At 51.8% G+C, this 23,175-nt stretch overlaps 1 protein-coding gene across 19 annotated transcripts; it reads left to right on the plus strand.

Annotated features, from left to right (window-relative positions):
- The first annotated feature begins 2,849 nt into the window (after positions 1–2,849).
- Positions 2,850–23,175, plus strand: CERCAM (cerebral endothelial cell adhesion molecule). 19 transcript variants are annotated; one of them, XM_077146175.1, is made up of 22 exons: positions 2,850–2,982; positions 4,047–4,230; positions 4,800–4,883; positions 6,032–6,171; positions 7,637–7,708; positions 8,316–8,483; positions 10,905–11,014; positions 12,289–12,409; positions 12,836–12,865; positions 12,973–13,003; positions 15,320–15,430; positions 15,589–15,706; positions 16,268–16,402; positions 16,566–16,770; positions 18,314–18,433; positions 18,770–18,846; positions 18,931–19,037; positions 19,830–19,962; positions 21,116–21,243; positions 21,422–21,625; positions 22,027–22,279; positions 22,629–23,175. In XM_077146175.1, exons 8-21 carry the CDS (start codon positions 12,382–12,384, stop codon positions 22,277–22,279), a joined length of 1,680 nt encoding a protein of 559 aa, XP_077002290.1. In that variant the 5' UTR covers positions 2,850–2,982; positions 4,047–4,230; positions 4,800–4,883; positions 6,032–6,171; positions 7,637–7,708; positions 8,316–8,483; positions 10,905–11,014; positions 12,289–12,381; the 3' UTR covers positions 22,629–23,175. The 19 variants fall into 19 exon arrangements, with proteins under 19 accessions (XP_077002290.1, XP_077002316.1, XP_077002281.1 ...); XM_077146201.1 differs by lacking the exon at positions 10,905–11,014 and having other exon boundaries at positions 12,253–12,409; XM_077146166.1 differs by lacking the exon at positions 10,905–11,014.

The raw sequence follows: 23,175 nt of genomic DNA on the forward strand, positions 1-23,175 counted from the left end.
TTCCTTGTGGGTAGAGGATGGATAGGAAAAGGAAGTGCAAGACAAAACAGGGCCCTGTAGGACATTGGATTTTTAAAGGTTTCCTGGGATTTATGTGGAGAGTGGCAGAAGGGGGGGTGGGAGGCAGGACAGGGGCAAGCTAGAAACAGGAAGACCAATTAGACTGTTGCTGGTTTGCAGGTGAGAGAATGGTAGCCTGGCTCAGGTGATGGCAGAGCAGGGTCCCGACCTGTGTGCTTGTCAGTCTGGATGATTTCCAGCAGGTCACTTAGCAATGAACAGCATTTAGTGAACATCTGATGTGTGCAAGGTATTGTGTGTGCTGGAGGCTGGAGTGTATTGGGAGAAGGATGAACAGCCTGATGTCACCCCTTCAGAAGTATCCAAGGGTGGACCAGTGAACAGACACTCAAATACCATCCAATGGCAATGAACAACAACAAACAAACAAACAAAAGCACTTTGAAGTATGAGCAAACTACTCTGGAATATAGAAGACTGAGGGGGTTCATTTCAACAGGAAGGATGTGGGACAACTTCCTGGAAGAGGCAGGACTTCTTGACCTGCCTCTTCCAGGAAGTCCTGCCTTGGACTTCCAGGGCAAATGTATCCAATTTTTTGGAACCTTAGTTACCACCTCTGTGAAATGAAGCCAATATGTCCTACCTCCCTACAGATGGTTGTAGTGTTGTGAGGAACCAAACACACTTTGCATTTGCTTGGAGTAAGATATTATCATTATCTTCTACTTCCTTCTCCTATGAACACTCACGCTACCTAAGTACCACACATGTATGTGCATGCTTAGGTTAGGCATGTACTCAACTGTCCCTGGCCTCTGCTCTCTCCATGCTCCTTTATTAAAACCAAATCTTGGAGAGAAAGTGGCAAAGTCATCCACACTGCCAGTAAGACTGATTGCCAGTAGCATGCCCTTCCCACCATGACTGGCATTTATATAAGGATTTGACCAAACTCAGTGCCCAGTATGAAGTACGCGCTCAGCCAATGTCCACTGAATGATTTACTGGAGTTATAATTAAGTGAATAGATGGATAAGCAGACAGGTGGATGAGAAAACAGACTTTGAAATGATTCAATGAAAGATGAAGAAAGAATTGATGATGGGCACATGGATGTTTGCTGCCAATCAGCTGAGGTTCAAGGTGTGGACTGGAAGGATTGTGGGTGGGGTTCATTAGAAGGGGGCTTCCATTATGCTGTGGCCTCAGTTCTGTGTTTTGAAGACAGATGCAGGAGGTAGAATATGGCAGACAGGTTCCAGAAAGTAGCTGTGGCAAAAGGTCAGTTAGGCCTCCACCTCTGTGCTGGATATTTCCAACCCTGGAGCTCCTGCATAGCCTGTTTCAGTTTACAGGTTTCATTTTACATGAAGTGAGTGCAGGCAGGGTAGAAAAGCCTTCCAATACAAAGTAATCACTTTCACTTGCCCACCACACTCCTCAGTATCATGTAAGCCTTATCAGGGTGGGGACTATGTCCAGTTTATTGCTATATCCCCAGCACCTAAAAGGTGCTAAGTAAATATTACATGCCTGGGTAAAGGAATAAATAGGCAGATGACTGGATCTTTGTAATGTATTTAACAACTACCATCTATTGAGTGCTGGACTACACACTTTTTATACATCACCACAGCCTTGTGAGAGGAGGACTATAACTCTCCCCATTTTATGGACCAGTAATGTGAGGCCCAGAGAGAAGAAGTGACTTCCCTCAGGTACAGAGCTACTAAATGATAGAGCCAGCCCCAAGGCCTGTGTTCTTAACCCGCCACCATCTGGCCCCTCTTTTTCCTTCCAGCAAACAGTGAGGTCAGAACCATTGGGGTTAAGAGTTGGGGCTGACATTGATTGTACATCATGTATGGAATGTTTGAATGTTAAGAATGTTCGTGTTTGTATATTGTTTAGGCTTGTCAATTAAAAAAAATTAAAAAAAAAGTTGGGGCTCAGACATATTATATGATTCTATTTATATAAAATGCCCAGAATAGGCAAATGTAAGCTGATTAGTGGTTGCCCAGGGCTGGTAAAAGGGTGAGGATTAAAGGAAAATTGGGAATGACAGCTAATGGGTTCAGGGTTTCTTTTTGGGGCTATGAAAATGTTCTAAAATTTATTGTGGAGATATTTGCACACTCTGTGAGTATACTAAAACCATTGTATTATACATTTTAAATGGGCAAATTCTGTGGAATGTGAGTTATATCTCAATAAAGCTGTTATTTAAGAAAAGAGATGAAGCTCAGGAATCATACCTCTGCCACTTACTGCTTAGGCACATGAGTTCACACGTCTGGGCATCAGTTTCCTAACCAGTAAAATGGGAAAAGAAGTACTACATGGGGTTAATGTGAGGACTAAATGAGACAATATGTATTGTTTTCCCCATTGTATCAAAGAGAAAACTCTTAGGCCCAGAGAAGGGAAATGATTTTGTTCAGCCTGCACAGCTGGTGGGCGACAGGTAAGGGACTTTGGACCCCTGTCCTGTCTCTTGGCACTGCCTCCTCTTTTATTATTATCTAGACTGGATCAATGGCTATATACCACATTCCTCCCCCTTCACCATCACCATCACCGTCACTGTCACCGTCACCGTCACCATCACCATCACCATCACCATCACCACTCTGTTCCATCTTCCACCTTCTCTCTGGCTTTGGACCCTCTCTCCCCACTGCCCATGCCCGGAGCACAGCTGAGGTAACACAGTCCCCGCAGAGCACAGGACGCCCTCTCCCCCAGCCCCCACCCTGTTCCCCTCCTGGGGCCATGATGCTGTCTTGCTTTTGCTTGTAATAAAGAAAATATCTCAGCTACCCTTCCATGGTTGCTTGGCAACCCCAAAGGGGGGTGGGGGTGGGGGAGGGAAGGAGAGGAGGGAAGGGGGAGGACTCTGGAGCCAATCTGAAGACAAAGAGTAGGATTTGGGTGACATGGAGTCTGTTCTTAATGGTAACCTGGCCTGGCCGGGGTGGCAAATGGGAGCTGGGGCTTCCTCCCACCCCAGTGTCTCACACCAATAAATATGGATTAGGGAAATGGGTAGAGTTTTTCCCACGGGCCTGAAAGGCCACATCTGACCTTTTTACCCGCTTTATGTACCAACATGACAGTCAGAGAGAGCAAAGAGCAGGACCCCCTGAGATGCCTCCCTCCTGCATGGCCTTCTGACTTTGGGAAACTTTTCACCCTCCTCCTTCTACCCAGCTCCAGACCAGGTCTCAGCCCTGCCTGGGCCTCTGTCCCAGTAATAAAGAGGAGGCCAGTTTGGGGGTGGAGGTTAGGAGCTCCAACCTTAATGTCCACCTCAGGCAGGCCCTGTCTACCCTGACTGGCACAGAGCCATTCAGGGCTGGCCGAGATCAACATCTGTCAAGGCCCTTCCTGCCTCCTGTACCAGTCCTTGCGTTTGTGGTTCCCCCTCCCGCCACTCTCTGCCCTTTCTGGCCTCCTCTCTGCCTGGTGTCTCCTCTATTGGGAGCACTCCCTGCCCACTTATTCCCCTTTTCCATCACTTTCTTTCCTGTTTCCCTCTTTTCTCTGGGGTGAACTGATCTCTGCCCACTTCCCCCTACTTCTGAATCCCCTCCCCCCCATGAAACCAGACATCCTCATGGCTGACATGGCTGAAGTCCTGCAAAGAAGGTGGCAGGAAGGGGTGTGGAAGAGGGAAGGGTGGGGGCAGTGATCTCTCTCCCTAGTGCCCTGGTTCACTGGCCACCAGCTGGGGGTGGAGATCTGTGGCTCTGAATGGAGTCAGTGTAGAGACAGGAAAAGCAAACACCTCAGCCTGGGCCATACTAACCCGCTCAGCAAGAGCGGAGGAGGATGGGGCAAAAGCCTGAGCTCATCCCAGCCTCCCAGATCTGCCCTTTCCCCACTCCTGAGGGCTCTGTGTCTTCCTGGATCACTGCCCCACAGTCTCTAGAGCACAGTGGGGTTAAGGATTGGACACAAGCCTAGCACAAACTTTTGCCTAAATCTCTCTCTGCCTTATCTACCCTACCCCTGGCCAGTGCTCTTCCTGCTCAGCAGATGCCAGGAAAATCTGTGCTAGGGAAGGGCGGTCTGGCACCTGAGTGCCTGCCTAACCACCCCTTAGCAGCAGGAACTGGGCAGGGAAATCACCTTGTGCTAGAGACGCCTCAGCAATACCATCCACCTCCTGGGCCTGATGGGGAACCAGTATTCTCTGCCTGGGTGAGTGCTCCTCTGGCCCCACAGCCGGACAGTAAGGGAGGGGGTGGCTGTCCTTCGTGGGGCTTCACAGGACCTCATGCTCCATGAGTCCTCAAAATTCTGCCACATTTTCTGTCTTGACTGTCTCACCTTCTGTGGCTCATGTATCACTGGTGGTTTGGTGAGGAGAGTTAAAGCTAAGGTTAGAGAAGCAGGAGGTAAAGTCTGGGGATAAGGGGAGGTGGGGCTGGAGTCTAAAGCGTAAGACTGGATTTCAAGCCAACTTTTTTTTATTAAACTTGTACAATCACAGAGGTTCATGTGATGGTTTCCTCTTAACACTTCAGAATCTAGGCTTTTGAAATAAGCTCAGAGAGGTGTAGCAGCTCGTCCTAGGTGTTAGAGCGAGTTGGTGTTGGACCTGGGACTCGAGCCCAAAGGGCTCCCTTGTACCACTGAGGTCGGTACTATTTGTGCAATGGAATTCACTCTTGTCCATCTCCCTCTTTCCTCCTCCGTAGTTTAGTCTCTCAAGAATTAAGGGGCCTTGGTGGGGAAAACAGACTCAACCATTTCCATCCTCTCTCCAGGCACCATGCCCAGGACTAAGCCTGGTTGCAGGAGCAACCCCTGCCCAGACATTAGAGAAGCTGCACAGTCTCTGAGAAGCCACTGTAAGCCTGTGACTTGCTGATCCCCAGCAAGCAGGGACCCCTTTGCTCCTGGTGTCTACTCATAGTTCCTCATGCTATATTCAAAGCCCTACCACTTCCCAGAAAGCAAGCTCAGCAGCTGACTGCATACCCCGATATCCCAGCAGTCCTTGCCTTGATGTGTCCTGGTACATAGGACCTGGTTGGGAAGACCTAGCCAAGTAGAAATAGGAAAAGGGCAGCCTTCACTGAGTCAGGTGCTATTCTAAAGCTTTACATGTACCTCACTGAATGCTTATCAGAATCTTACAAGGTGGGTACAGTTTTACAAATCAGAAAACTGAGGCACAGAGTGCAAAGTAACTTGCCCAAGGATATGCTACCAGAAGTCAGAGCTGGAATTTAAACCATTGTCTGGCTCCAGAGCCAGAGCCTTTGAATGTTCTCCTATACTTCCTCCAGTTCATAACATGTCTGTGCTAAAGGTCGGAGAGGCCATTCCCCTGCATCTGGGTGTAGGCCAATCTCTGCTCACAAACAAGAATCAATCTAGTTTTTTAAGGCACCTGCTCCAAGGATGGAATTCCCCCTGGGGGTTATCTGACATGTTTTATTCATAGCCTTCTGACTGGAAGGGGAGGCCCTCCCACCCAGAAGTCACTGGTGAATGTCTGGCTGCTTCAGTGCACCTCACTCCTTCCTACTGGGATATAATCAGGGGTGAACCAGCCTCACCTTTAGTCTTGGCTCCTGGACAAATGGGTCAACATTTCTGAGCCTCAGTTTCTCACTGTAAAGTGGGGTTAATTTTATGCCTGCTTTGTGGGTTGATGAGGATTAAATGAGCAAAGGGGACAAGTCCCAGAAAGGGCTTAGTTAGCACAGTACCTGACACCCATCAAGTGCCCAGAACAAAGTGGTAAATACTAATCATAGCTTGCCTATAATCATCATATTATTATTGAAATCCTTCTCCCCACAAGAGCAGAGCCTCCTACTTTTGACCTTGTAGTTTAGCCTTATTATTATAATAGGGAAACTGAGGCCCAGAGTGGAGAAGGATTTGCTTAATTGATAGTCGGGTAGGAAGTAGCTCTCAGGCCCTGTGATTCCCAGTTGAATCCCCCCATCTCTTCTTTACCCCCTTCCCACCTGATGGCTTCCCCCAGCTTTCCCAGGGGCCAGGGCCGTGGCACCCAGTGCTGCCAGGGCAGAGCCCCAGGAGAAAAGTGAGCAGCAGTTAGAGGAGTAGGCCCAGAGGCCCCGGGCGGCGTTCTCAGCCAGGCCCTTTGTCTGAGGCTTTGTGATGGTAAGTGCTGCTCTTAAATCAGTTCTGTGACACTGTTATTGTTGCCCAGGGCGCAAAGAGTCTAAACTTTTCCTCCCGAGGTCAAGAATGTGGCCAGTCCCCAAGTGCCCCAGGCCTGGGTGGCTGGGGGTGGGGCTGAGGCCTCACCCTAGGCTGGGGCGAGATGTGGAGGGGGTGGGGGGTCAGCTAGGAACAAAACGCTTTGAAATGCCTCCTCTCCATCACTGCCAACATTGTCAGCTGCCCGCGGGGGGCCTGGCACCGCCTCGCCGGGGCTCCGGCCCCCAGCCCTGGCCAGGCCCAGCCCGGCATCTGAAAATGGACAGAAGGTTATTGTCCCTTTCCGCAGCCCTTTGTCTGCCCCAGTTCCAGATGTCTAGGCTGGGACCAGGGAACTGACCCATGGTAAGGAGGGGGGAGGGGACAAAGGGGAAGAGCATGGGTCACTGCATCCTGAGGGGTCATTCCCAGACCCTGAGATCCCACCCAGCGGTGGCCTGGGGTCTCAGCCCTGAGATTGTCCTTGTCCTCATCCCTGACCCCCTACCCACATCCACACCAAATCAGGGTTCTAGCTTCAGGTAAGAAGACCATAGGAATGTAGGACAAATTAAAAGCAGGGGACTTGAAAGCCCCACAAATAGGGGTCAGAATCCCAGCTTTACTCTGGTGATTGTGGGCAAGTTGTGCCAGCTGTTCCAAGTTGCATTCCCCATCTAGGGACCAGACTGGGGTCCATTCATTCATAAGTAATCACAGGGCCCTTCTATATGTCAGCCAGGCATGGGGAGCACTTTGGTGGGTGGGCCATTCAGATCCTTCCAGACTGTTGTTAATAGTCATAATATAGGAGGTAACATTCTCCACTTTATCTGCCTATGGTACTAGGCTAATCATTTTACCTACATTATCTCATTGTTTTCACAACAAATCAAAGACACAGGTATTGTCCTCATCTTCCTTGTCCAGCTTTGGAGACAGAGGCTGACTGAAAGCTAAAGTCACTTGCCCAAAGCCAAACAGCCAAGGACACAGCAGAGCTAGGATTCTGGCCCAGGCTGATCTGCCAGTAATAAATTGATAATAAATACTTGGAAAGTATTGAGTCTGGAGCCTGGCATGGCCTTAGGGCTCAAAACACAAAAGCTAGTGGTCTTGTTAATTCCATTCATCAGTTTTCCCATTTCACAGATGAGGATAAAGAATCCCAGACCAGGAAAAGAGCCGGAGGCAAGGAGTATGAGGAAAGTTAAACAGCCATACGAAAAGCATTCCAGAGCCACTAGGGTTGGCCAGAGAGAGGAAGGCAGAGCTGGTTTCAATCCCCAATTCTACAGGATCTTGGACAAACAACTTGGCATGCTGTGCCTCCGTTTATTTTGTAAATTTATCTGTAAAAGGAGAATATTTCCTATTTCAGAGTTGTTGCAAAATTTAAGTTAAATAATACCTTTAAATCACTTAGCACAATGCCTGGCACACAGCAATTGAATCCCCACCGACCAGCTTCTCACCTGGGGTCACCTGAGGACAAAGGGTATGGGTTAGCAGTTGTTGAGGGGAATGAAGGGAGTAGCTATGTCCTGGGGACTATGGAAATCTCCTTACTCCTGTGGGGACTGGGTGGGGGAATAAAGGGGGCAGAAGGGATCAGTGTGGGGGAAGGGGCTGCCTGGGGCCAGAGGAGTTAATAACTCTGGGGCCCTGGCCCAGCAAGGCTGCCACGCTGCAGCCTGAAGCCGCAGCAGGGATTTTTAGCAGAGAAGCCAGGGCTACTTCCTGATGGGCAAAACAGCTGGCTGTCCAGGAAAAACAGCTGGCTTGGTCCCAGTCTCCTAAGGACAGAAGCAGAGCCTCAGAAGAAGACAGCTTATCTGGGGTTTTAGGAGAGGCAGGAATGGACCAAGAGGGAGAAGGTGGTGCTTAGAAGTCTGTGGGGGTGTTCGGTGGGACCCCCAGAGATGGGGGTGGGGGGTGAAGATTCCTGGAGTGAGAGCCAGGGTATGCTAGGTCTAAGCAGAATGGGTAAGGATGCCTCCAGCTGGGATATGGGGTCTCAATTGACTCATGAGTAGGAAGGATGAGATGCAGGGGAGTATATAGTGGGCAAACCTCCACTCAGCCCTGGGTCCTCTTGGAACCAGGCTTGAAATCTGAGGCTGGGATTCTGGATTCCCATCTGCCGAGCTGCACCCAGAAGCAGAAGCGGGGCATGGGCCCATCCTCTGGAAAGGATCCTGGGCTCCATTGGCCACAAAGCAGAATAGGGGCCCAGAGAGCCCCCAACTCAAGAGAAGTGAAGCTGGCAGCTGGTAAGAACGCCATTCAAGCATCCTTCCCATTTTAGACTCTTATTCCCAACCTGCTTGTCTGCCAGGCTGCGAAGACCCCAAACCTAGGGCGCTGTCTGGGCCCTGGCCACTGCCTTGCTGCCCCCATCCATTGGCAGGCAGTGGCACCAGGGACCTCACATGAGGTTGAACAGGGTAATCAGAGGGTTAATGGGGGTGTAACCAGAGTCCACTGGACCCAAGCCACCCGCCTGGGCTCCTGATTCTCAAGTCCTACAGGCCCAGATATCCTCAATTTCCCTGTGACCAAGGAAGGGGACTCTAACCTACCTTCCTAACCTCCAGGAATAGGGAGTTAGCTGCCACCTGGGCTTGTGCCCAGCCTCAGTGTCCCTCTCCCTGACGCAGGCCATGCTATAAAGCTTTTGCTAGTAGGCATACCTTGGAGCTGAGGCTCTCGGAGGGAAGAAGGCCCTTAGGAGGGGGACATTGCTTCCAAGGTCTGCCTTTCCAGAAGCTATAGTGAAGCCTGAGGCGCAGGCGCCACCGCCTGGCTTTGCACAGAACGACAGTGCCTGAGAAATGGGAGTGAGGATGCCACCGGAGGAGAAACTCAGAGCCCAACTACATGTTTGTCTAGTCTTGGTGCTACCCGGCCAAAGGACCCCACAGTCATATCTTTTTCAGGCGTGGTATGCTACATGACTTGGAGAATGAGGCCTTAGGTCCCATAGACACCAGTTTCAAACTTTAGTCTATATCAGACTTACTTAGAAGGCTTGTTTAAAACTGAAACTGCTCAGCTTCCATTCCCAGAGTTTCTGATTCGGTAGGTCTAGGGAGTGGTCCAAGAATTTGTATTTACTAACAATTTCCAGATGAAAAGCTGATGCTCCTGGACCAGGGACCACACTTTGAGAATTACTGCTTTAGCATTTCTGTGGATTTGGCCCAGTATTACTTTTGTAGCATATGTTCATTTTTTGATAGAAAAAAATGAGTGTAAGCAGGAGTGCAGAAGCTTGATTGGCCCACCTTAATGGTTCCATCATATTTATATCGATGTCTGGCTGGTCAATATTTATATTGACTCTGTATTTGGCTTGTACTGCCCAGGGGCTAGGCATATAGAGGCAGACAGGTCCCTGCCTTGGAACCCAGAGTCTCGCTAGGGAGACAGAGACTCAACCAGACAGGGATATAATGTCATCTCTCCATCTTGAAGTCTAAAATGCAACTTAAAATAATGTCCAAAACAGAACCCAATTTTCATATTCCACCTTGTCCCCATTCAGTTAATAACACCACCATCCAACCCAGTTGCAAAACCTAGGAGCCATCTTTGATTCCTCTCTCCATGTCTTATAACTAGTCTCACAAGGCCTATCGGCTCTGCTTTCAGTATATATCTCAACTCTGTCCACATCGTCTCTCCCTGTATTTGGGTCTCCGACTGCCACCCTTGCACCCTTGGTCCACCGTCTGCACTACAGCCAGAGCAATCTTTTTAAGTCAGATCATATCATGCCTCTGCCTACTCCCTCCAATGTCCTAGTGTACTTAAAAAGAAAATTCAAAATTCTGCCATGACTTCAAGGCCCTGTGTGTCTGACCCTGCCAACCCATTGAACCTCACCTCTTACCATACTTCCCTTGCTCAGTTATCTCCAGCAACACTAGCTTCCTTGCTTGTTCCCACCTCAGGAGCTTTACCCCACCCATCTCCTCCATCTGGAACACTCTTCCCCCAGATCTTCCCTCAGCTGGTTCCTACTTATGCTCCCAATGATCTTCTCTGACCCCTCTGTCTGAATGTCGTCTCCCACTCCCAGTTACTCTCTGTTCTTAGTAACTTGTTTTAATTTGTCATAGCATTTACTTTTCTTTGAAATGATCTTGTTCTTTTATGTGTTTGCTTGTTTCCTATCCATCTCCTCTCACTAGAATGTAAGCACCCTAGGAGCAGAGACACTGTCTTCTGTCCCTCCATACATAGCAAGTGTTTAACACATATTTGTCAAATGAATGGGATCCTATAGGATACTATGTAGGGATATGTTCCCAAGACTTGACATTAGGGAAGACTTTCCAGAGGAAGTTTAAGCTGAGACTGAAAGGCCTAGGGGAGTTGGCCAGAGTTGGCCAGAAGTGAAAAACAATCCAGGCAGAAGGATCAGAAAGAAAAAAAAAAAGATGCACAAAGGTTCCAAAACATGAAGGACAAGCATGGAGCATTGTGGCAGAGTAAATAGGCCAGTTTAGTTGGAGGAGAAGGTTGCGGGGAGGAAAAGAGTGGAGAGTTGGAGAAGCACAGGCAGGCCACGCAGGGCCTCCCTGCCCTGTGAGGGGTTTGAGCTCTATGCTGAGGGCAATGGGCAGCTCCCAGAGAGGATTAAGTCAGGCATTAATAGAAAAGACTTCTGAGTGCAACATGGTTTCCAGGAAGAAGGCCTAGGAGGCAAGTGGCAGCAGGAAAGGAAAGAGGTGGCCATGTATTGGAGGTGTGGAGGAGGAGGCCTTGTTGGGATGCACTGATGGAGTGGATATATGGGGTAAGAAAAAGGAACTTGTCATCAGTGACACATAAGTCCCCAGCTTGAGGGCAGAGGTACCATTTCCTAGGTTTGGGGAAAAGATGAGAGCTCTGTCTTGGACAAGTGGTATTGGGGTCCAGGTGTGCAATTGAGATACAGTAAGGTTTCCAGAAAGGGATATTTCCAGAAAGATCAGGTTTCCAGAAAGAGGGAGTGACCCACACAGTCAGCTGCTGCAGAGAAGCCAAGATCTTCTGGATGAGGAAGAAGAAATATCCATTGGGGGAGTGTCAGGGTGGATGCTGGTCTTGGCAGGAGCAGTTTGGCTGGAACAGCCTTGGTGTTTGTTAAGCAGTGAATGGAGGTAAGGAAGTGAGACAGAGCAAAGCACAGATCTCCCGCTTCAAGAAGTTTGCCTTTGATGGGAAAGAGAGAGATAGGAGTGCATTTGGGGTTTGGGAAGATTTAAGTCCTTTGGAAGGCAGAAGGATCAGAAGAGAGGGAGGTTGACTATACAAGAGGGGTAAGGGGATTGTATTTTAAGTCCAGGGATGGTTTCATCATGAGGAAGAAGTATCTTTTCCATTGTCACAGTTAGTAAGAGCAGAGGCTGGTTTTGGGGCAGAAGGTAGAAGGTGTGAAAGCTGGAAATGATAGTCCCCAGGTGAGGACTTACATATTTCCCAAGAAGTAGCAGGACAACCCTTGCTACCAAAGGGTGGGGAGGAAGTGGAGTGGAGTGTCAGAAGACTGGTAGCATTTGAAATGCCATTGAGGACAGGGGATAGGGAACAGAGAATATAGAACATAGGAAAACAGAACTGTTGGGCTTGGTGAGAATCCAGTTGAGGGTGGAGGTCATGAGTTGCAGTAGCCCCAATCAGCCCCAAGGCAAAATGGTTACAGGATTGGGTTTTTCCAGGCATCTGTGAGAAAACCCTAGGAAAGGGAGTCAGTGATAGGCTCAACCACTGAGTGGGCTAGGTGGGGGCAGGCAGGGAGATTAAAATGGGAGGAGCTGATGCTTTGGGAGAAGGAAGACTTTGAGGCCAGGGAAGAATCTGGAAGCTTACGTTACTGATAAGATAGGCAGAAGCTCAAAGACACAGGGAACTCTGGCTTGACTTCAGTGGTTGACGTGGGGGACACTGCTTAGCTTTAGAAAGGAAATCCTGGTTCTGGGACTGGGAGTATCTTTGCTATCCCACCAGAGAGGTGACCCATGCAAGAGAGAGGTAACTCTTGAATTTCCCCAGGATGCGTCCATAGGCCTGGGGCCCTTTTCATTGCAGGGCCATTAGCCAGAAAATGCCTCACCTGGAAGCTTTCACTCAGGACCTGGTGAACACTTTGGAGCCCACCCAGAGTCAGGACACTGTGGTTCAATGCCCTACTGTGCTGCACCATCACTAGGTAAGTTCATTGTTTCCTGGGCACCCCTTTTCCCCTCCCAATGGAAATAGTGTGCCCAGGCCTAGCTCCCCTCTTTAACCCTACCCGTAGGAAAGGAGACCTTCCAGGTAGGGTGGGAAGGTGGGTGGTGAGGGGCAGGGAGATGTCCCCCACACCTCCCTGGGCCTCTCTTCTTCTCAAGTCCTTGTGGTCCAATCCCAAGAGCTCTTCCTGTGTGTCAGATTCATGCAGAGAGATACTTCATGTGATTTCTTTCTCTCAAGGAATCCTTGCAAACCCTACCAGGTGGATGGATTAGAGGATTTTACCGATGAGGGTCCTGAGGCTCGGGGAAAGTGACCAGTCTGAGATAGGTAGCAGATTCCAGTCTAGAACCCACTCTGGTGCCTCTAGGGGCCCTCATTTTTCTGCTTTTGTCCAAGACAGGCTGGAGACCCCTTCCCATCTCTGCTCCAGGTAAGGCTGTATCCCTTGGTTAGGAGGGGAGCTGGGTGGCAGTGAGAGGCTCTGTGGTTGTCCCTAGATCTACACTCAGTCTAACAGTGGGCTTTGCTCTCTTAAAGGGCCAGAGGAACAGAGGTGCTGGCAACCGAGGTAAGGACGGTGACGCGTGGGGAAAGCTTGGCTTGGACGCCTTGGATGGCGGGCCCAGGTCAAGGGGCACCCTCTCCCTGCCCCCCCCCCCCCCACTGTCTTTCTCTCTGGTCCACAAGTCGCCTCTCGGATCTGAGAAGTTCCCGTCTGGGCCCGCTAGAGGGCTCCTCCGGGCAGTGGAGAGGCCAGGAGCGGGGGAACCCGGGAAAGGCCGCGTCTGGGTGGGATCTGCCACGCGTGGGTCTGCTGCTAACGTCTGAAAGGCGGATGGTTAGGAAATTCGTGTTCAGAGGGGTCAGACGCTCAGTGAGGCTGGATTCCGGGGTCAGAAGCTCGGGAATTTGAGGAGTCAGGTGTTTTCAGGCGCAAGTGTGGCTCTGATAGTCAATCCAGTCCCCCTCCCTTTCTCCCCCTCCGGGGTCCTTCGGGGAGGGGGCTGCTTCAGGGTCGTGTTTGGGGCGGGTCTCGGAGCCCTGGTCCTCAGGTGCCCAGGGCCGAGGGGAGGAAACTCGAGAATACTTGCATAGGGCTTGAGGAAATGAAAGACCACTCTTGGGGTCTATGTTCCCCTCCGGCCTCTCTGGGCCCCGCCCTGCCCCGGGCCCCGCCCCTCCGGGTCGCCCCGCCCACTCCCCTCCGCAGGGCCGAGAGCCCCGGGGGCCCGCAGCCGCCGCCTAAGCGCCCGCCATGCGCGCTGTTCCTGCGGCCCAGCTGCTGCAGCTGCTGCTCCTGCTGGGGCCGGGGCTCGAGGTTGCTGGCGTCAGGGAGCCGCCGTTGCCTGCCGTAGTTCTTGCCATCCTGGCTCGCAATGCCGAGCATTCACTGCCTCACTACCTGGGCGCGCTGGAGCGGCTGGACTACCCCCGGGCCAGGCTGGCCCTCTGGTGAGAGAGACCCTGGCATTGGCACCCACAGGACGGCTACCCTTCCGGCCTCCCAGATGGCCCCGCCCTAGACCCTCTTTGCCCAGACACCACCAGCCGGCCCCTGCCTTGGCAGGCAGATCCCCCCCCTACAGCCCAAGCCCTGAGACAAGACCCCTTACCCTTGCAGGGACAAACCTATGAAGTCATAAGTCCACCCTGGGGACACCCAACTCTCATTCCAGCTGTTTTCTCCTGCCCTTGGGTTTTCCTTTAGGTGTAAGTTGGGCCCAGGCCCTCTTGCATCAGCTCCAGGAGCCCAAACGCAACCCCCGTGGGACCTGTGGTTGGCTTGACTTGGATTGGAGCAGACCAGAACTGTTGGAGTCCTCTGGGGACCATCATGGCAGGGATCCACAGGACTGGGGCTTCTCAGGAAGCATATGGGGGTGCTGTCAGCCCTGGGCTCTGTGCTGCCCTACAAGGGGCCCTCCCTCCTGCTGAGCTGGTGTTAACTTCTCAGGGTAGTGGGTCTGGGCCCTGTCTGCCAGGGGCAGCGCTGCTGCTAGGGGCTTCCTCTCCCTGGAGTCTGTCCTCCAAGGCGTGTCCATAGGACACTGGATGCAGAGTCTCAACCCCTCCAGTCTCTGGAAGCCAGAACAGGGAGGAGTTCTGGGCTGAAGTTGGAGATAAAGTGAAAGAAATTACAAACTACCCCCTCCCAACACACCAACGTTGGGCTGGGGGGGTGGAGCTGTGGCCTGGGGAGGCTGCCCACAATTACCACAGTTTGGGAGTTAGTTAGTTCCCACCCCTATAAGTTTGACACGTAGTAGTCTTCACTTCTGGGGAATTGGTTTAAAGAGGCAGTATCATATAAAACTGGGGCTCTTGGCTAAGTCACCCTGCTCCCCTGCCTCCATCATGGCAGCCCCTTCCCTGGGAGAGGAGAAGCTATACTCTGTAGCAGTGGAGCTTGGGCCCATCAGCAATTCTTCAGGATGCTCAGAGCGTGGTTTGTTCTTTATTACAACTTGCCGGTGAAAGAAAACAGCAGTTCTTCTGTCCTGACTCAGAGACATAGGCTGACCTGTGGTCACACAGCAAGGGAGGAAGGTAACCAGGGAAAGTTGAGGTGCCTTTCCTCTTTCATAATGCATTCGCCTTCTGTTATTTCAGCCCAGGATGCATGAGAAACTACAGGGGAAGAAACTGAAGCTGAGGGAAGGGATGGGATTTGCCTGAGGTCACAGAACTGTGATTGGGCCCTGGCTGTCCTGCTTCCAGGCCTTCGCTGCAGCACATCTATCCTCATTCTCCACCCCACCCCACTGCTCCCAGGAGAGGCCAACCTCACAGGTGTTGGTGCTCTCAGAGGCAATGCTGCCTCAGGGGCTGGGTTTGGACCCTCTGTGACTGTGCCCCTTCACCCTTCTTCCTCCTTTGTCTCCAGGTGTGCCACGGACCACAATGCCGACAACACCACAGAGATGCTGCAGGAGTGGCTGGCAGCTGTGGGAAATGACTATGCAACTGTGGTCTGGAGACCTGAGGGGGAGCCCAGGTGGTGATCTGAGGGCAGAGGTTCTGGGGAACCTGGGCAAACAGCTGCAATTCCAGAGAGGAAAAGGGCTACAGCCTCCAGCTCAGGACTCTGCCCACTGCCCTGAAGAGAGGGAGAGGCACCCCCTTAATGGGAATTTATTTTTTTATCCCCCTCAGGCTCTTTCCAGATGAAGAGGGTCCCAAGCACTGGACCAAAGAACGGCACCAGTTTCTGATGGAGTTGAAGCAGGAAGCCCTGACCTTTGCCAGGAACTGGGGAGCTGACTATATCCTGGTAAGGAAGCCTGGCCTAGGATTGGGCTTCTCACAGGTGGTAGTATCTGTCTGGACAGAAATGTGGACATGTCTGAACCACTCCTGTAGAGTAGATCCTTCATTTGGCATACTGGGCCAGAGCTCAAAACAGATATTTAGCTTGGATCCCCTAGCCTAAGCTCAGGCTGGGTACTAAGCCTGGATCCCTGAGATAGATCTCATAGTATTTATTGAGCCTAGATTCTTAGGCCAGAGTCCATAGTATAAACTGAGCCTGGATTTCTGGCTAGAGCGCACAGTAGGTCTTTGGATCCACTCACTAAGACAGATCTCAGGTGATGTTCTTAGATCAACAGTTTAGATCCAGTCCCTGGACCAGTGCCAAGTTTGTTGGTTAGACCTCTCCAAACGAACTTACATTGGATCCTGGGAGCCACTCTGGGTCTCTGCCACCCGAAGGGATCCTATTTGGGATCCTATCCAATTCTTTGGGAGGCTGCAGCCTAGACTGAGGCTGTCTGTGGTTAGGCTGTCTGTCTCGGAAGGCTGTGACACCCCTTTCCTCCATCCAACCCCCCAGTTTGCAGACACAGACAACATTCTGACAAACAACCAGACACTGCGGCTTCTGGTGGAGCAGGGGCTGCCTGTGGTGGCCCCAATGCTGGATTCCCAGACCTACTACTCCAACTTTTGGTGCGGGATCACCCCCCAGGTGAGGCTAGGGATGAGGCCTCAGGAGGTTTGTAATCTTGGGAGGAGGGACATGGAGAGCTGAGAGCCTGAAGGTCTCAGGGTCTGTAGGCCAAAGCAGGGGGGCGCTGTGCTGTGGATGGAGGGAGTGGCCATTACATCCCAGAGCAATCTCCCTTCCCTAGGGCTACTACCGCCGCACATCAGAGTACTTCCCCACTAAGAACCGCCAGCGCCGGGGCTGTTTCCGTGTACCCATGGTCCACTCCACCTTCCTGGTATCCCTGCGGGCTGAGAGGGCAGCCCAGCTCGCCTTCTACCCGCCTCATCCCAACTACACCTGGCCCTTTGATGATATCATCGTCTTCGCCTACGCCTGTCAGGCAGCTGGTGAGGACTAGCCTACTTGAGCATTCTTTGAAGCCCTCGGTACATGCTATTCCTCTGCTTAGCATGCCTTTCCCCACTCTCTGTTTTACCCTGTTAACTCATCTTTGTCCTTTCTTGAGCCCACTCCCCCCAATGGGTTAGATACCCTTTCTTTGGCTGTTCCCATCATGGCACTTTCATTCATTAGGCAAATATTTACGGAAGACTTCTTAGTTGTAGGTGCACTGGGAGCTTAGACTAGAATTAACCTGGTTAGAGAAGGCTTTCTGGAGGAGGTGAGATCTAAAGTATAGGTAGGTATCAACAAGGCAAACAGGACAAGAAAGGGCATTGCAGGCAGAGGAACCAGCAGATGTATACTCCTTGTGGCAGCTGGGAGCATAAGAAGGCGGTGTGACTGGAGCCCAAAAAGTGAAGGAAGCGCAGGGCAGGCCATCGCAGAAAAGCTATGCAGGGACCAACCTCCATGAACTTGACGGGCAAGCATCAAACCATGGTCTTTAGCCTAAGAGTATCCCAGCAGCCATCTGAGTGTCATGTGATTGGATTTGCAAGTTGAAGAGATTACTCTGGCATTGGTAGTTATTTTTAAGATAAAAGTTACTAGAATGGTGCATGGATAGTTCAATGGTAGAATGCGCATCTTCCATGTGGGAAACCCAGGTTCAATTCCTGGACCAGGCACTCCCCCCCTCCCAGAAAAAAAAGTTACTAGAAAGTGTTTGGGTGTGGGTACAATAGACTCATCCAGAGGAAGAGTTCAAGTTATGAGAGAGAGAAACTAATGTTGGTTCTTGAGAAGATAATTCAGGGCATGGATTGAGGATTTGTGGAGGCCTTGACTATCTGATGGGTGAAGAGGGTTGTTGGTAGTTAGGGTGAATTAGAGGTCACAATTTAATCAGGAAGTGTTGCACTTGAGCAAGCAATGGGGCAGCAGTGGCCAGACAGGGTAGTGGAGTAATAGGCTGTTTTGTGCATGAGGTGCAGTTTCTTGTCAAGTGCAAATAGTAAGGGACAGTAGAACAAATGCATGGAGAAAATGAGAAGAAAAAATAATTCCCTCCTCATTTCATTGCCATGGTTACTTCGAGTAACAGCTGCTGTTTATTGGGCAGTGATTTTGTGCTCAGATCAGGGCGGGGCAGTGGGAATGGACAGACATTGGAGAGATTCCGGACAGGCAGAGCAGCAGGGCTTTGTGATATCATGTGGCTGTGGCCTTCTTCACCCTGATCCCCCCAGGTCAGGGACTCTGTCTTGCTCACCAGAGTAGCCCCAGTGCTGAGCACAGAGTCTGGCCCACCACAAGTGCACAAGACATGTCTGTTGAGTGAATAAAGCATCTCAGCAGAAAGACCTCTTAGATATCATTTGATTCAAGTCTTTTCTTCCTCCAGTCACACAGGTGGGGAAACTGAGTCCCAGAAGACTCACACACTGAGTCATTGACAGAGCCTGGTCTAGGATGTCTCAGCTGGTTTCTAATTGTTTTTTGGGGGGATACCCCCAACTCTGACACACATTCAACCTCTCTCTGCAGGGGTCTCGGTCCATGTGTGCAATCAGCACCGTTACGGGTACATGAATGTGGCTGTGAAATCCCACCAGGGGCTGGAGGATGAGAGGGTCAACTTCATCCACCTGATCTTGGAAGCACTTGGTGAGGGCTGGGAGCCTGTGCTGCCCCCTTGCTTCCATCACTCCTTGCCTCCCCTTCTGCTAGGCCCTAAGCTTAAGTATGCACTGGGCTTGAGGCCCAGCCTTGCCCCTAATTCATTCCCCTAACTCATTCCATGACTCTGGGCAAGTCCCTCCTCCCACTGGGCCTCAGTTTTCCCATCCCCACAATGGGGGCAGGTGGGTCTGTGACCTCAGAAAATCCTTCCCGGGGTGTTTTGCCAAGAGGGCATGAATCAGGATACAGGGCCTGGGACTCCAGGATCAATGCTGGCAAGAGCCAGTATCGACTTATGGTTGGGAGTGCTTCTTTCTGCAGTGGATGGGCCCCCTATGCAGCCCTCGGCTCACGTGTCCCGACCCCTGAAGAAGCCCAGCAAGATGGGCTTTGATGAAGTAAGTACCCACTAGCTGTGGGATTGCGTTCTGTGGTGGATGGGCTCCCCCTCCCCCTGCATCCACTCCCTCTTCCTCCTTCAGGTCTTTGTCATCAGCCTCTCCCGCCGGCCTGACCGCCGTGAGCGCATGCTAAACTCCCTCTGGGAGATGGAGATCTCAGGGCAGGTGGTGGATGCTGTGGATGGCCGGTGAGGCTACTTGGGAAGGGGTTCCTGGGCAGTGTGTTTGGGGTGCAGTGTGGTCCTTCTCTGAGCATCCTGGAAGTAGGAAATGATGGGTTGGATGAGTTTCCTATTCCAGGAGGTATTCCTTAAGGGACTGAGTAATACTTGTCTTAGGGAGTCCCACAGCAGATGAGAACAGGACAAGATGCCCTCCTCAAGCCGCTGGTGGTAGAAGGTGGTAGGTAGAGGCTAAGGCCCAGGATCTGGAGCCACAGGGCTGTCTGAACTCCGACAAGCTACCCCCAGCTCTGAGCCCTAGTTCCTCATGTGTAAGATGGCAAATAATTAATTGTGCCTTCCTCTTAGGGTTTTGTAGAGGTCAGTGAAGAGTTAGCCAGGGACTGACACAGTCAGTATTCTGAAGTGTTAAATGTCATTATTATTATCATCACATTAGTCTTCTCTGTCCAGACTTAGGCCCTGATGGGTGAGGTGGGGGCAGGCCAGCTACATTCCTCGGAGAATTAGGTGGTCCCTGAATCCTCCAGCCACCAGAGGTCATACTGCCCCATATGGCTGCTATGCTTATTCCATACCCCCAGCCCTTTCAACCAGAGGATAGCCATCCTTTGCTGGGGCCTCTGCCCAAGAAGTATCTTCCGTCTATCCTAGGGTACTTCCCTCTTGGGCAGCTGCCCTGCCACACCTATGCTGCTGCCCCCACCTCTGAAGGCCACCCCTTGCCTTCTCATAATTGGTTTCCCCAGGTGGTGGGCACCTGTCACTTGAGCACCCTGTTACACCCATCTCCCCTAGGATGCTCAACAGCAGTGTCATCAGGAGCCTAGGCGTGGACCTGCTCCCTGGCTACCAGGACCCCTACTCGGGCCGCACGCTGACCAAGGGCGAAGTGGGCTGCTTCCTCAGCCACTACTCCATTTGGAAAGAGGTGAGGACCTTGTCCCCCAGGCCTTCAGGGAGAGCAGGGATCAGTTTGTACTAGTCGTTGCTCTATGCCCAGCACTCGAACAAGCGAGCAAGTGCATCCGTACATTACCAGGACCCCTCCTGTGTGTTCAGCACTCCACTGAGTGCTCCACTGAGTGGCACCCTGATTCATTCTGCGGTCTCTATTGTAGTCTCTTAGAGCACCTGCTGTGTGCCAGGAGCCAAAACCCCCCTGAGAAGAGCCTTCTAGGCAGAAGGAAACAGTGAGGGCAAGGACCTGGAGGCAGGAAGGATGGGTGTGGAGAGAAGGAAGTCTTGAGTGTGGAGTGTGCTTGGCCAGGAAGACTCAGCCCAGTACCTGGAGGCATGAGTGCCTGGTGAGAGGTCACTACTTGGATACAGTTGTAGAGAACAAGGAAACTGGGTTCTGGAAGGGGTAATCCAGGAGACAGTGTACAGACTCACCCCTTGTTTTTATTTTCTACTGTAGCCAAAATATATATGTGCAAGTGTATTTATATTCATGTTTGCTTTACTGACCCTGAAAAATTGAGGGATGACATATTTCCCCATTTACTGAGCTGATTTCCTATTCTTTTACACATTTTCAAAAGTTACACAAAGGGTTTTTCCTTTGGGATGTTGCAGGTTAGGGTTTCCCCCACCTTGCTCATCTCCCTCTTGGATAGCTCAGAAGGCTGAAGAAAAGAGCCAGACCTTGGAGGCCAACATTTCCAGGTTCAAATCCTGGTTCTGCTACTTCTTGGCTGTGTGTCCTGGGACAAGTGCTTTCCCCTCCCTGTGTCTCTGTCTCCTTATCTGCAAAGTAGGGATCATCATGTTTCCTACTTCCTGAGGGTCCTTTGAGATAAGCAGCAGCACCATAGCCCCTGGAGTGTGGTTAGCACCTAATGAATGGAAGCAAGGGATTATGGTTGCCCTCATTACTCTACAGGAGGCCTAGAGAACCTGAATATCAGAGAGAGTCATTGGGAGTTTGGTCCCCAGGCACTGGAAGCCACAGCAGACTTGAGCAGCTGAGTGATGTGCATTTGGAATGTAACTGAGGCCAGGGAGAGCCTGAGGCCTTCAGCCAGGTGGGAAGGGGACAGCCCATATCTGAAGGGCATCCCCTACCCTGCTCTGTACTGCAGGTCGTTGCCAGAGGCCTGGCCCAGGTTGTGGTGTTTGAGGACGATGTGCGCTTTGAGAGCAACTTCAAGGGGCGGCTGGAGCGGATGATGGAGAAGGTGGAGGCAGAGAAACTTCCATGGGACCTGATGTAGGCAGCCTTGGCCCCCAGGGGCAAGGGAATGGGGGTCCTCGAGGTCTGCCTCTTCCCCTGGGAACCCTGGCCGGCCCCTCTCCTGAACGTGGCTCTGTAGGATGGAATTAGGAGAGGGGTCCTGTGATACCCTAGGACCTTTGGTGACTCCTGGAACCCTCGGTGTCATCTGCAGCTACCTTGGCCGGAAGCAGGTGAACCCTGAGGAGGAAGCAGCCGTAGAAGGGCTACCAGGTCTGGTGGTAGCCGGGTACTCCTACTGGACACTGGCATATACTCTGAGTCTGACAGGTGCCCGCAAGCTCCTGGCTTCCCAGCCCCTGCACCGGATGCTGCCTGTGGATGAATTTCTACCCATCATGTTTGACCAGCACCCTAAGTGAGGCTCAGTGGGATGAGGACAGGGGAGGGGGCATGGCAGAGCAGGGTCATCCTGTCCAAGGAATCTACCTCAGCAAGCCTCACCGGGCTGTTGGGGAGACTGAGGTTGGTGAGTCATCTGTTCCTGGTGACCAAGGAGTATCCCTGGAGTCACAGACTGACCTAGGTGTGAATCCTGTGCTACTAAGTGGTTTTTAGTCAAATGACTTTGCTGATCACAGCCTCAGTTTTCCCATCTGAGTGGGTATAATAGAAATCTCACCTCTCAGGACTGTTGGGAGGACTAGATGGGGAGGGCAGTGGGAGGCTTCAGGCGGGGGACGTGCCTAGCTCAGGCTGGCACATGGTCTGGGAGGAGAGGCTTGCCCCCACCCTCCTGAACCGCCCTCCCACTGTCAGTGAGCAGTACAAGGCACACTTCTGGCCACGTGACCTGAGGGCCTTCTCTGCCCGGCCCCTGCTTGCTGTCCCCACCCACTATGCGGATGATGCCGAGTGGCTCAGTGACACAGAGACATCCTCCCTCTGGAACGATGACAGTGGCCGTCTTGTCAGCTGGAGTGGTTCTTACAAGACACGGCGTGACCCCCGCCTAGACTTGGCCAGCAGTAGCGGGCACAGCCTCCATCCCCACCCCGGGGATGAGCTCTAGGTGAGGGCAAAGTTGGGGCCAGAGGAAGCCCGTCCCATGGGCTTTGTTCTCTCCCCTTTTTTGGCATGACTCTGGGTCTCCATTTTTTCTCCTCTTAGCCTGTCTTTTCTGTCTCTCTCTCTCTCTGTCTACGTTTGTCTCTCTCCGTCTCTTTATATCTCTGGCTGTCTCTGTCCACCTCTACTTCTTTCTTTTTCTTTCTGCTTGTCTCTGGCTCTCTTTGTTTCTATTTCTCTCTCTGTTTTTGTCTTTGTGTCTCTGGTTGTCCCTGCTCCTGTCTCATCTCTTGGCTCTACCTCTCACTGTCCAACCGTAGTTCTTTCTTTTCCTGCCTTGCCTGGCCCACCAGGTCCAGGTGTGACTCACTAAAGGAATGCCCAAGAGCAGGCGCAGCTCGCAGCCCAGGGAGTGGAGGAGGAGATTGCTGGGGCCACCACCCGCAGGAGCCACAGACTCAGTGGAGACCTGGCTGCCACCTCAGGCATGACTGTTCTGCCTTCTGGACCCTTCACCCAGTCTTACAACAGGGGGAACCACTCCAAGATAGATCCCATTCCCCAAAAGTCACAAAGCAGAAGGACAGGACTCTTGAGTGCCCTCCCCTGCCCAGCCTGACTTAGGGCCTCGAGTAGGAAGGGATCCCTGACCTTCCATTTCAAGCTGGGAAGACACCAGGAGCCCTGCCCTCCCTGAGAACTCAGCCACTGGGACTACTGTGCCCCATCTACCTCCACCTCAGCCCTTTCCCCAGCTCGATGCCTAGGTCCCTCTTACGTGGGCCCACCCTCTTCCCCTGGCCAGTGGGAAGTACAACAGGGTAAGAGGACAGTCCTAACAGACCTGGTACCCAGTACACATTAGGGCCTCAATAAAAGTCAAATGATGTTTGCACTTTA

This window comes from Tamandua tetradactyla, chromosome 2 (genome assembly GCF_023851605.1).
Source record: "Tamandua tetradactyla isolate mTamTet1 chromosome 2, mTamTet1.pri, whole genome shotgun sequence".
Classification (NCBI taxonomy): Eukaryota; Metazoa; Chordata; class Mammalia; order Pilosa; family Myrmecophagidae; genus Tamandua; species Tamandua tetradactyla.

Bases quoted from the DNA above. Each gene is read 5' to 3' on its own strand.
- CERCAM (XM_077146155.1), top strand. From the start codon at position 13,691: ATGCGCGCTGTTCCTGCGGCCCAGCTGCTGCAGCTGCTGCTCCTGCTG. The intron at 13,888-15,319 runs GTGAGAGAGACC...CTTTGTCTCCAG, and splicing joins CGGGCCAGGCTGGCCCTCTG to GTGTGCCACGGACCACAATG. The intron at 16,403-16,565 runs GTGAGGCTAGGG...TCCCTTCCCTAG, and splicing joins GGTGCGGGATCACCCCCCAG to GGCTACTACCGCCGCACATC.